This window comes from Clarias gariepinus, chromosome 13 (genome assembly GCF_024256425.1).
Source record: "Clarias gariepinus isolate MV-2021 ecotype Netherlands chromosome 13, CGAR_prim_01v2, whole genome shotgun sequence".
Classification (NCBI taxonomy): domain Eukaryota; kingdom Metazoa; phylum Chordata; class Actinopteri; order Siluriformes; family Clariidae; genus Clarias; species Clarias gariepinus.
In genome coordinates, this window is record NC_071112.1 from 18,037,786 (window position 1) to 18,050,316 (window position 12,531).

The 12,531-nt window shown below is 38.3% G+C and overlaps 1 protein-coding gene across 1 annotated transcript in view; it reads left to right on the forward strand.

The window, feature by feature from the left end:
* Positions 1–12,531, forward strand: part of LOC128535508 (connector enhancer of kinase suppressor of ras 3-like) — a 50,962-nt gene that overhangs the window by 15,817 nt on the left and 22,614 nt on the right. Inside the window, exons 3-5 of the mRNA XM_053509463.1 lie at positions 7,452–7,654; positions 9,288–9,375; positions 12,156–12,197. Coding sequence (XP_053365438.1) covers positions 7,452–7,654; positions 9,288–9,375; positions 12,156–12,197 — 333 coding nt within the window. The remainder of the gene's footprint in view (positions 1–7,451; positions 7,655–9,287; positions 9,376–12,155; positions 12,198–12,531) is intronic.

A 12,531-nucleotide genomic window follows, 5' to 3' on the forward strand; every position in this document is an offset into this window, starting at 1 on the left:
AAGGAGTTGCTGTTGGAGGGTGTTTAGGTACCATTCTTTTCATGGCTGTGTTTTGGGGCAAAATTGTGAGTGAGCCCACTCTCTTGGATGAGAAGCAACCCCACACATGAATGGTCTCAGGATGCTTTACTGTTGGCATGACACAGGACTGATGGTAGCTCTCACCTTTTCTTCTGCAGACAAGCCTTTTTCCAGATGCCCCAAACAATCGGTAAGAGGCTTCATCTGAGAATATGACTTTGCCCCAGTCCTCAGCAGTCCATTCACCATACTTTCTGCAGAAGATCAAACTGTCCCTGAGGTTTTTTTGGAGAGAAGTGGCTTCTTTGCTGCCCTTCTTGACACCAGGCCATCTTCCAAAAGTCTTCGCCTCACTGTGCGTGCAGATGCGCTCACACCTGCCTGCTGCCAATCCTGAGCAAACTCTGCACTGGTGGCACTCCGATCCCGCAGCTGAATCCTCTTTGGGAGACGATCCTGGCGTTTGCTGTACTTTCTTGGACGTCCTGAAGCCTTCTTAACAAGAATTAAACCTCTTTTCTTGAAGCTCTTGATTATCCCATAAATTGTTGATTTAGGTGCAATCTTAGTAGCCACAATATCCTTGCCTGTTTTTATACAACGCAATAATGGCTGCACGCGTTTCTTTGCAGGTCACCATGGTTAACAATGGAAGAACAATGATTTCAAGCATCACCCTCCTTTTAACATGTCAAGTCTGCCATTCTAACCCAATCAGCCTGACATAATGATCTCCAACCTTGTGCTCGTCAACATTCTCACCTGAGTTAACAAGACGATTACTAAAATGATCTCAGCGGGTCCTTTAATGACAGCAATGAAATGCAGTGCAAAGGTTTTTTTGGGATTAAGTAAGGACTATGCAATTCATCTGATCACTCTTCATAACATTCTGGAGTATATGCAAATTGCTATTATAAAAACTTAAGCAGCAACTTTTCCAATTTCCTATATTTATGTAATTCTCAAAACTTTTGGCCACGACTGTACAGCGCACATGTAAAGCAGGTCTCATTAGAGAGGTTAAAAATCTATTTTATTTTTCTGTATCAGCCTGCTCTTTGTGTCTGTGTGCACACACACACACACTCTCTCTTTCTGCTCTATACAGAAACACTGCTCTGTCGCGATTCTTTTTAAAGGTAAAGTGCAGGTTAATTTGTTTTATTTTTACTTTACAGCAGTGATTCTGTTATTGTGTCGCTCAATTGAGTGTCCTTAGAGATTTCTTGTTTATTTTTCGGATAAAACTGCATTTTCGCTGTATAAGACGAGAAGGGAGAGAGGGGAGGGGCTCCTTGCTTTAGCTTCACACACGCACTCATACACACACATACAGTGCCTGCGCGCACAAACGGAAACACTTATCTTCCTGGATTTATTTTTACCTTTTCTTTAAAGGTAAGATGCAGGTAATTTGTTTTATTTTTACTTTATATTTTGTGTTAATTATTTTTTTGTATTTATTTTTTGGGCTGTGGAACGAATAATTTGAGTTTCCATCATCTATTATGGAAAAATTTCGCTTCCGGAACGAATTATGCTCATAATCCAAAGTTCCACTGTACAAACCTTGTTGCTGAACTATGAGGCTTTAAAAATCATTCATTAATCATAATCAAGGTAAAATGTTCAAATAATCTCCATATTAATTTGAGGTCATATCACAAAGAGTTGTATGTACTAAAACATATTGTGTCTGTAAAAGGCCAGGTGAAAGCGAACAATGAAAAGCCCGTCTTGGGTCCATGCTCTGCATTATTTTATAGAATGGGTCTTTGCAGATCTTTTATGATTTTTTTTTAAATTTATTTATTTATTTAGACAATAAGGTTATATTGACATCATGCCTTTGTGCTTTCTCCTGTGTGCACAGGTGGACAAACATGAGTAATAGCGCATGGGGTTGGAGTTAAGTTACTTCTCCAATCTTCATCTCATGTATAGCCAAATGGGTATACATGGGTAAGAAGCTTTTAACTGGATATGTTTTTTGCACACTCAGCAGTATATCTTAATGTTAATTACATAAAAAAGGTTTACAGCAAACAGAACTGTCTTAAATAAGTGTGTACAAGGGAAAGTTAGGTAAAGTTAGGCTAAATGTGGGTGGGGAGATGAATTAAAATAGTTTCAAGCTGTGCTCTCCAACATTGTCAACCTCTGTTTGGGCAGATGGAATTGCTTTAACTGTTACCACTTCCTGCATCATAAAAAGCATTTTTATGCTCTGGTCTTTGATCACTTAAAGGCTTTAGTGAGATTCTTATACTGCTGGAGACTCTGAAGCCCTCTTCAGTTTGCACTAAGCCTAAAACACTGAATCAGTTTTTGTTCTCTATAAACACGGCTACCATTCATGTGTTAATCAAGAAGGATTCATAATACAAGTTTCATTTACATTTATTTGGCAGACACACTTATCCAGAGTGACTAGAAGTGTTTTGTAGTCTCTATTAGAATGCTAGGACTCAGCTCATGGAATAAGAATGCCATCAGTCTAAAAGCCTTATTGGGGAGGTTATTACTTCATGAAAAACATAACTAAAAGACTAAAACGATGCTAATTGAAGTGCTTGTTGAGGAGTTAGATCTGTAGTTTTCTGTTAAGCGAATAGCCAGTGATTCAGATGTCCGGACAGCCTGGGAAAGTTCACTTTATCACCTGGGTGCCAGAACAAAGGATGCATGTGCTTCTTGTACCTGGAGAAATGTTCGATCAATTTGAGCAGTGCCAGAGGCTCAAAAGTACTTACATTTGCCTACACAATGTTTATAAACGCACAGAAAGCACACTCGTTTTTATATCACTGGGATATCCAGGTACATGTACTGTATATCTGGGGAATAGATGTCACCAGGATGCATTATGGGAAGAAAGTAAACCTTTAGAATCATGGTGCTGCTGTGGACAATATTCCGCTGGGACACATTGGGTCTTGGCAATTATATGGATGTTGCCATACCAACTAAGCAAACTGGCTCAGTGTTCCCCGTTAGGGCAACAATATTCCCTAATGTCAGTGGTCTTTTTCTAGGATAATGCACTGTGCCAAACTTTATCGATTTGAGGAACATGACCAAGAACTCAAGGTGCTGACTTGGCCTCCAGGGTCCCTATATCTGAATCCAGGCGAGCATCTGTGGGATGTGCTGAAGAAACAAGTCTGATCCGTGGAGGCCCCACCTTGGAACCTGCAGGACTTGTAGAATCTGCTACTACTGTATTGGTACTAGATATCATTGCACATCTTCAGAGATTTAGTGCAGTCCATACATTGATGGGTCAGATCTGTTTTGATATCACAAGGGGGGTTTGCACAGTATTAGGCCGGTGAATTTTGAATGTTATGAATGATCAGCGTTAGTATTTACTACACTGCTGTTGGTCAATCTGAAGGAGAAAAAAATCTAGGCCTTCATGTCTGATTCAACTCTGATCTGGCTGGTCTTCTGTTGGTTAAATAATGAAAGCAGGATTGTCAGGTTTAAACATGCATACATAAGACATTGGTTAGGGCTAATAAATGACTTGATTGATGCTCATGTCATATTTTATGAACTTTATGGTACATCCTAGTGTCCAGCACCTGTCACCTTATGAGTTGTGTAATTGAGCCCAGACGTTGTGCATCCATAGACCACATATTTCCACAATATACCAAATGTTCTTTTGATCTACTTCATAAATTTGGACTGGGTTGATTTGTTTATAGTTGTAAACGTTATCTTGGATAAATCTCCTACTTTCTTACAATGTAAAGGGTACATCTGGAGGTTCTGTAAGTTCCATGTGCGGAAACTCGCTTTGAACTCCCCACGTACACATGAGGAATGGCTCAGCAGGCCGCTGGTGCCATGGGAAATGTTCATTGAGGAGCTGAACTTGTCCCCTTTCATAATGTAGACCATTTAAACATGGCTTCTGTGAACTGTATCTCATAAGCCCTTGGGAAGGACCAAGCTTAAATAGTCTTGTAGTAATTTCACAGAGGTGAATGTTAGCACCATTCCAAAATAAGAAACTCACAAAACTGGTATTATCATTGAAAATTGTTAAGAACATTTCTATTTGTGTTTTAATGTTTGAAGACCATTACATGCATATATTATCTTGTTCGCTTTAACAGTATACACATGGCGTATACTATATTATAGTTGCTCTGCTTCAAGTTTCACTATATATATGTAAAACCCATTAAACCCAGCATGGCTACATGACAATGAATTGGCCAGGGACCATAATATAGCTTTTGCAGAGCTGAAACATTACACCACTTTATTTTTCCCTCAAGCTATGGCAGCCTCATTGGTGGAAAGTGTTCTATTATCTCAGTGCTCCGGAATAGATATTAAAGATGTTCAATCAAGCTTTATGCAGTAGAAAGATATATGGCTAGCATTACTGGCACTCCAGAGTTCTTCTCTGGCAAATCATACTAGATTCTCAAACAACACAGGAAACAGATGCTGCACCTTATAGTGTTTTTCCAATGAACAGCACGGCTCAGAGCCAATTCTAAACCCAGGATTATACATATCATCGCATTTCTTGGTAAATAACACTGCCATGAAAGTGGCAGGACTTTTTATAGAGGTTATTGAGTGATGATGACTAGTAACGAGCTGAGCTGATCCGTATTGTGTTGCACTGTGAAGCGGAAATGCCATTTTAAATTGTCCAAGTTCAGTTTTTTTCTGATTTAGATTAATAACCTAACTTCATCTAGATTTTACACATATCCTACTACATAAGTTCATTATGGGCATTTTCATTTGCCAAATAATGCTAATTATTTCAACAATCTTGTAGTTATCAAAACATTTTATAGCCATGTTCTACTGAAGGTTTGGTTTTCTAAAAGCAGAAGTGTACATGCAGAAATTCTTTCCACTCCCTGCTTCATCTCCATATAGCATAGTGATACTGAGTCTTCAAAACAAAAAAGACTCTTGTACTCTTAAACCTGCTTAAAGTACTGTAGTGATCAGAAAACTAAGTTTATTTTGCCAAAAGAGGACACTGAGGCCCCCCATCCACAGCAATTAAAAAGAAAGTTAAGTTCAAAATAGATTTGCACATGGTTCTTTGATCTAGATGACTCCAGTTGACATTTTAAATAGGTAAAGCTGTGCATTCTATTGATCTACAGCATCCATATGTGTCCATAAAGCAGTACAGGGCTAGGTTATAGAAAGAGTTAGACTATGTGTTATCTTTTTTACAGTATTGATGGTGAAACCAGCTGTAAGAAGCTTCTGCTTTGATATCTTGCAGGTTAAGACTGCATTTGGTGGGCTAAAAACAGGCTGTTCCCTGTTTGTTATAGCACTATACCAAAGTGTCTGGCTGTGGTGCAGCATTTTTTGTGAGCTGAGGTTTGTGCAGACAGGAGGCACCCCCTCGACTCTCCCAGTGCACCGGTTCAGATGTTCAGCACTCATTCTTTCCAAGGCCTGTTAAAAGAGCAGCGGTGACTGCCAGGTTTAGGATCTAAATTCAGCAACACACTGTTTGCCAGAAATCTTTGGGCTCTAAATAGGGTAGTGCTCTTCTAAACGCAGCAAATGACTTTCATGATCAGTTTGTCCCCTGATCATTTGTGAGTCAAGTGAGTGGCAAAATGAACAGGCTTTACTTAAAGTAAATTCAGCTTGCTCTTTTATATATATATATATATATATATATATATATATATATATATATATATATATATAATCACACACACAGTACTTACAATAAGTTAGGGATATTGTGAGAGACTTAGTGGATGTCATACAGTACATACAGTGTTTGTTTTACTTCAGACATTTTTGGGATAGGGAGGCAGTGGTATTGGGGTGATAGACGCACCTCATTTTGTGTTTTCCATGTAATGGTCTCATTGTGTACAGGTGTGCCTTATATTGGGGCCAATCCCAAAAAGACCTTTTTCCAACCTTTTCCAATGTGGCATCTATTTCAACATTCTGTGGTTATAAAAAGCTGATATTGTCAGTAAGTCATTAAGTTCATTATTTAAACAGCCTTGAACACACAACGTCACTTAACGGACGAGCAGCTCCACCTGGCCATGGCGCGCCTTCAGGTGACTCCACTGACACCAAGACACCGCCATAAACGTTTGAAGTGGGCACGAGACCATGTGACCTCGAGAATGCAGCAATGGTCTACCATCCTGTGCACAGAAATGATTGTCTTCAGCGTTGCTGGAGGAGGTGAGGTGAGCGATACGCTGAGGTCAACATTGTCCCCAGGGTTTGCTTTGGTGGAGGAGGTGCAACAGTCTGGGCAGGCATCACCAGTAAGGGCAAAACAGATTTGGTTATTGTACATGGCTCAGTCACTGCACGTTCTTACCTCAGAGACATCATAGAACCCATCATCCCCCATTTCCGCCAGCACACCCCCAACTTTCTGTTCATGGATGATAATGCTCCACCACATCATGGCAGACTTGTCACAGCTAGACTTCAGGAAGTTGGAGTGCCTCATATGGTATGGCCATCAATCTCCTCCTCATGGACTGCCTATTGCGGACAGTCTGAGCACTGATGGAGGGATTGTGTGTTTCTGGTGTGACTCGGGCAGTTGTTGTGGCCATCCTGTACCTGTCACGCAGGTGTGATATTCGGATGTACCGATCCTGTGCAGGTGTTGTTACACGTGGTATCCACTGCGAGGATGATCAGCTGTCCTTCCTGTCTCCCTGTAGCGCTGTCTTAGGCGTCTCACAGTGCGGACATGGCAATTTATTGCCCTAGCCACATCAGCAGTCCTCATGCCTCCCTGCAGCATGCCTAATGCACGTTCACGCAGATGAGCAGGGGCCCTGGGCATCTTTCTTTGGGTGTTTTTCACAGTCGGTAGACAAGTCTCTTTGGTGTCCTGCGTTTTGAGAACTGTGACCTTAAATGCCTACTTTCTGTAAGCTGTTAAGGTCTAAACGACCATTCCACAGGTGCATGGTAATTAATTGATTATGGTTAATTGAACATGCATGGAAAACATTGTCTAAACCCTTTACAATGAAGATCTGTAAAGTTATTTAGATTTTTACAACATTATTGTTAAAATACACAGTCCTGAAAAAGGCATGTTTCTTTTTTTTGCTGAGTGTGTGTATGTATATATATGTGTATATATATATATATATATATATATATATATATATATATATATATATATATGTGTGTGTGTGTGTGTGTATGTGTGTGTCCGGTGCATGTAAAATAAATGAGCAAGCGCTGTATCAGAAACTTGTTTAAATCAGCAGAATGGTTTCCTTGATGATATCCAACCCTGTATTTGCCATTCTTATAACTTTTTTTAATTGTTTATCAGTAAACAGAAATTAGATGTGAGGATTTTTAAAAGTCTGTTATTATACATTCATATTCTATGTATTGTTTCTGTATCTCCTTTCCAGAATTATGGTGTGGAAACAGATAACTTGAAAAACCTAGTGGTGAGAATGAGAGCTGCATCGAACAATCTGCACATCAGTACATCAGAGCGCAGGAAGATTCCCAGCTACGATGGCAACACATCTCACAAACCCCCCAACGAGTTCCTCACCTCTGTTGTGGAGCTGATTGGTGCAGCGAAAAGCCTTCTCACATGGCTTGATAGGTACAAAGAGATATGAGAAAGATTATCTGCTACACGCTTTCTGGAAATAAAATAAAGATTAATTTTACAGAATCTTTATTTTTTTTATGCAGTGCGCATGTTGCTCTTTGAAAGGAGTTATCAGAATTCATAAGTCTTTTATTTTATATTCATATTAGACATTTATTAGACATTCATAGTCATTTATAGACATTTTATTAGACATTCATAGTCTTTTATTTTATTTTATTTTAAGGTCTCGGGCAGTTGTCTAAGCATTTAACTGCATATCGTACTGTGTATGTGACAAATAAAATTTGAATTTGATTTGAATTTTAATTAAATATCATGGGGGTGGGTGATATAACCAAAATCTTCTATCACAGTAGAAGCAATTTTCTACCTCGATAACGATATATATCACAATATAGCAGTTTGTATCTGAAAATGCATAAGTAAAAATTCAAACACAAAGAAACTGTTTTACATAATGTAATGAGGTTTGCCGCATTTTTTTTGACTTTGGCCAGTATATCGCCCACCCCTAGAATATAATTAATATGTAAGAAAAGGTTAGCATCTATTCCAGTGTTCTTCAGCAGACCAAGCAGAATCAGGTTTAGAATTTCTAAGATTTTTTTTTCTTCACATGACCATTTAGGACTGATAAAACTAGATACACTTTGGGTTGTTTCCGCAGGTCAGCCTTTGTCTCATGTTAAACAGAGATCATCAACATAAGTTGTTATATTATCCTATATTGCCATTTTTTTTTTCCCCACACGGAGCCAAATCCAAAAAGTCATAAAACACAGCTGATTTAATCTGGCTTACTAATGTAGCAATACAGTGGAACCTTGGATTACGAGCACACCTCGTTCCGGAAGCAGGCTCGTGTTCCAAAACACTTGTAAACCAAAGCAATTTTTTCCATAAGAAATAATGAAAATTAAAAGTATTCGTCTCACAGCCCAAAGAAATAAAAACATAAAAATAATTAGCACCAAATATAAAGTAAAAATAAATCCAGACAGATAAGTGTTTCCATTTATGACACAGGCGCTGTGTGTGTGTTTGTTTCTCTCTCTCTTGCACGGCGGAGTGTGTGTTTGTTATGTGTTGTGTGCGCGTGTGCGTAATTTGACACTGTGCCGGTTGTGTGTGAGTGAAGCACCGTTGGCTTAGTTGTGATAACGTGACGCTCGGCGTCAAATCAAGAAGCACATGCGTGAAACATGATACTTCATGCTCGTATACCAAGACAATGCTAGTTTTCCAAGTCAAAATTTATTAAAAATCTTTGCTCGTCTTGCGGAACATTTGCAAACCGTGTTACTCGTTATCCAAGGTTTTACTGTAGCTGTAACTAAAAGATTAGGTTTAGTATGGCGGTCTCTAATATTACAAGACAGGGTAGATGAGGTTCAGTTGGTAGAGTGATAACAGGGAACAACATGAAGAAGAATGTGAAGGATTTGCACTTTTGCTGTCCTGCAGTTCTTTTTTTTTAATTAATCTCCTTTTCGGTACAGTCATATATGGTGTGTGTGTGTGTGTGTGTGTGTGCGCGCATGCATTCTGTTTGGTAAATTGCGCATGCATTCTGTTTTGTAAATTGTTTGGTAAAATATCTGTTGCTTTTTCACAATCACAGAACCCCTCTGACTGGGATCAGTGACTTCACCAGTACCAAGAACAAGATCATTCAGCTGTGTTTGGAGTTGACCACCACAGTCCAACAGGTTGGCATTTGTTCTCTCCTACCAACGACATGCCTTTTAGATTTCTGCAAAACACTGATTATTATATTTATGCACACTAGTTGCCTGTGTAAGAGTTTAACATATGATGTGATTGTGCCTGTGGCTTCCACTGGGCAGTTTCAGTCTGGGTGCCATCATTAAAGTGGTAACTGGAGATACTGGGGGCATTTGATAGAATCTTCTTGTTTTCCTTGTATTGGCAAAGGAAACTGTATATTTGCATTTAAATACTTTGTTTAAGGTTGTCATGAAGTGAAATACTTTTATACTTAGGAATACTTTTTATACTAAAAAGTATTCTTTTTAGTATAAAAATAGTCCTAGATTATAGTTTAACTGTTGTGTTTGTAGTTGACATGGTATTGTTCAAAAGTGATGGTAGATGTGCAGTATGGATGGTCAAGCTATACTGTACTTTTCTTAGATTAATCTTAAGTGACGCATATTGCTGCAATGCTCCAAGGGTTGGTCTTGATGATGTGGCTTTGAATGACAGACCTTGGATAGGATTGCTGTTCTATTTTGAATGAAAATTGTATGGGGATTACATTAAAGTATAATCTTTTTAGAAGATGTCAGTGAGTAATAAAACTGTTTGCCATACATCACATCGCAAGTTTCTGTTGTGCAGTGGAGGAGTGTTTAAAAGCAAGTTGTGTCTTGTGTTGATATGTTCAATTTAATCGTCATCCGCAGGCAAGATAACAGGTTTAAATGCAGCAGCACTTCAAAAGACATCAAGATTTGATCTAATACCTTAACAGTACTTTAGGCCGTTTTATTTCTGATGCAGATCCTTAGTATCAGATCAGCACTTATCCAATTCCTTGTAATCTTTTCCTGTGGAAAAAAAAAAGAAAGAAGTGTAGTGAAAGTAGTGAGGAAAAGTAGGGATTACGTTTCAATTTCTGCTAAACTTGTTTTTTAATTTTTACATAAGCAATTCCAAATAAGCATGTAGATATATAGTCTGTATCACATCACATACCCATAATGCAAACATGTCATTCATATTGCTTGATGTTTCTTAGTAATGTATGTACATCAAAACAACAACAATATAATTAAAAGTATATTTTCTGTATTCAGCTGTATCTTGGAATTGTTAGATTTTTTTAATGTCATCTCTGAAGTATCTATTATGTGAAGTCCAGTCGTTAATGTAACCCATAAAATCCATAATATAATATTCTTTTCAAAAATTTCCCTGTTTTCCAAATATGCAAGTAAAAAATTAGTGCTGTTATGGAGTAAATGTACTTTTCAGTAGATGTGTGAATTTGATATGGTTTGGTGGTCATGAGACACCCATGTTAAAGCAAGGACCTGCTAGGACACTACAGCCCAGTCAAGAATTTAATAGAATGAAAAGAATTAACTAGGATGCATGCATGGCCACTTAACAGATAAGGTAAGCCCACCCTGCCTCATCTCCCAAGACTGAGAACAAGCAAAGTATTTTTTCAAAACCAAAAATACTGACTTAATTATCGATTAATGTACTTGAATAAACAATGGTGGTGTCAAAGAAGTATCTTTAAACGGAGCAGCTGTACAAATGGCATTATGTTCAGATGTGCCAGCACAGATTTCTCTAATTCCTCATTGCAGTTATGGACAAAGGCTCTCCAGTTTCATATCAGAAGCTGACTAGAGAGCCATCTGATCTCTGTCAGCTGTTGTCTGATGACATCATGACTCAGTTTCTTCTGTGTCCATGTCTGGTCTTTGGACTAGTGCCCACAAATGGGAAGTGAATATTTTCATCTGTGAAATTTGGCAAAAGATAGAACATAAACAGGGGCAGAAATTGAGTATGTGTGTACTGATATTTGGAATATAATGTTAAACTGTTTTGGAGCATTTTTGACATAAAAATAAGTATTTTGGGATCTATGTATAACATCACATTCTTTCCTAAACCTTACATCATCTTTATTTTATCTATTGAATTTATTGAAAGAATTTGTGTCAGTAGAAGGAGCATTATTTAGATCTAATTAGTACTTCAAGCACAAAAATATGGTTTGTAAGAAACAGACAATAGACAATTATGTATAAGTTTCAGTGATCCTGTTTGATATGAATCATTATTGTCCTACAACTTCACCATGTGACCATCATCTTGTGTGTGTGTGTGTGTGTGTGTGTGTGTGTGTGTGTGTGTGTGTGTGTGTGTGTGTGTGTGTGCGCATGCTGAGGCTACCAGCTGACAGAAGGACCTATGCCACAATTCGTTTGTTAGACAGGGGAGGTCTTTTTGACTATGGGGTCAAATTAATTGCCCCTAGCCTCTGCTGTGTTGCCTCAGCTGTGAGTCAAAAGTCCTAACGGCTGTAAAAACACAGAAAAATTGCATATGCATATTTATGTAATACACAGGCACATGTGCATACCTCTGTCAGGGATTGTTTGAGTATGATTTGTTTTAGCTATTTAAAAATGCACCTAGGATAGTATCCTAAACTTTTAAGGCTGCAGCTTACTGCAGATGCCTGCCCTTTTCCGAAAATGATTTAATACAGGCCAGTCCGTTCTATTTTCTTCACACTATAGTTGTCCTTCATGTCTTATGTAATTATGTTGTCTTACAGCTGACATGAGTATGTAATTCACAAGTCAAAGCTGTTTATTTGTGGCTGGAGCTCATCTTCCACTACTATATCTGGATCACTAATTATATAAACACTACACTGACCCTGATTTACTGGATATTACTTAGCTCAGAGGCACTCAGACTTTCTTCTTTTTCTCTGCAGGATTGCACTGTTTATGACATGGAGGAGAAAATTCTTGGAGTGGTAAGTATTTGATAAAATCTTGCATTCATTTTTATAAATTGTTGGTTGCATACCATATGCTATACTATTGTTTTTATGTAATGATGTATAATGTATGACATCATGTAAGAGTATGTTTGTACTAAACCAGTACTGTCCCTTTACTAATCCTTCGCTGAGTCTCTGTGAGTTCCTGTTTAAATGCCGCTGCCAGTGTCACTGCTTCTTGTTAATGACATTCTCCATACCCACTTCCCCCGTTGCTTGACTTCCTCCTTTTTATGCTTTACTCCGACAAACTCTCTTCTTATTGCATTCTGACAAATATTTTCTTATATTTATATTCTTCCACAAA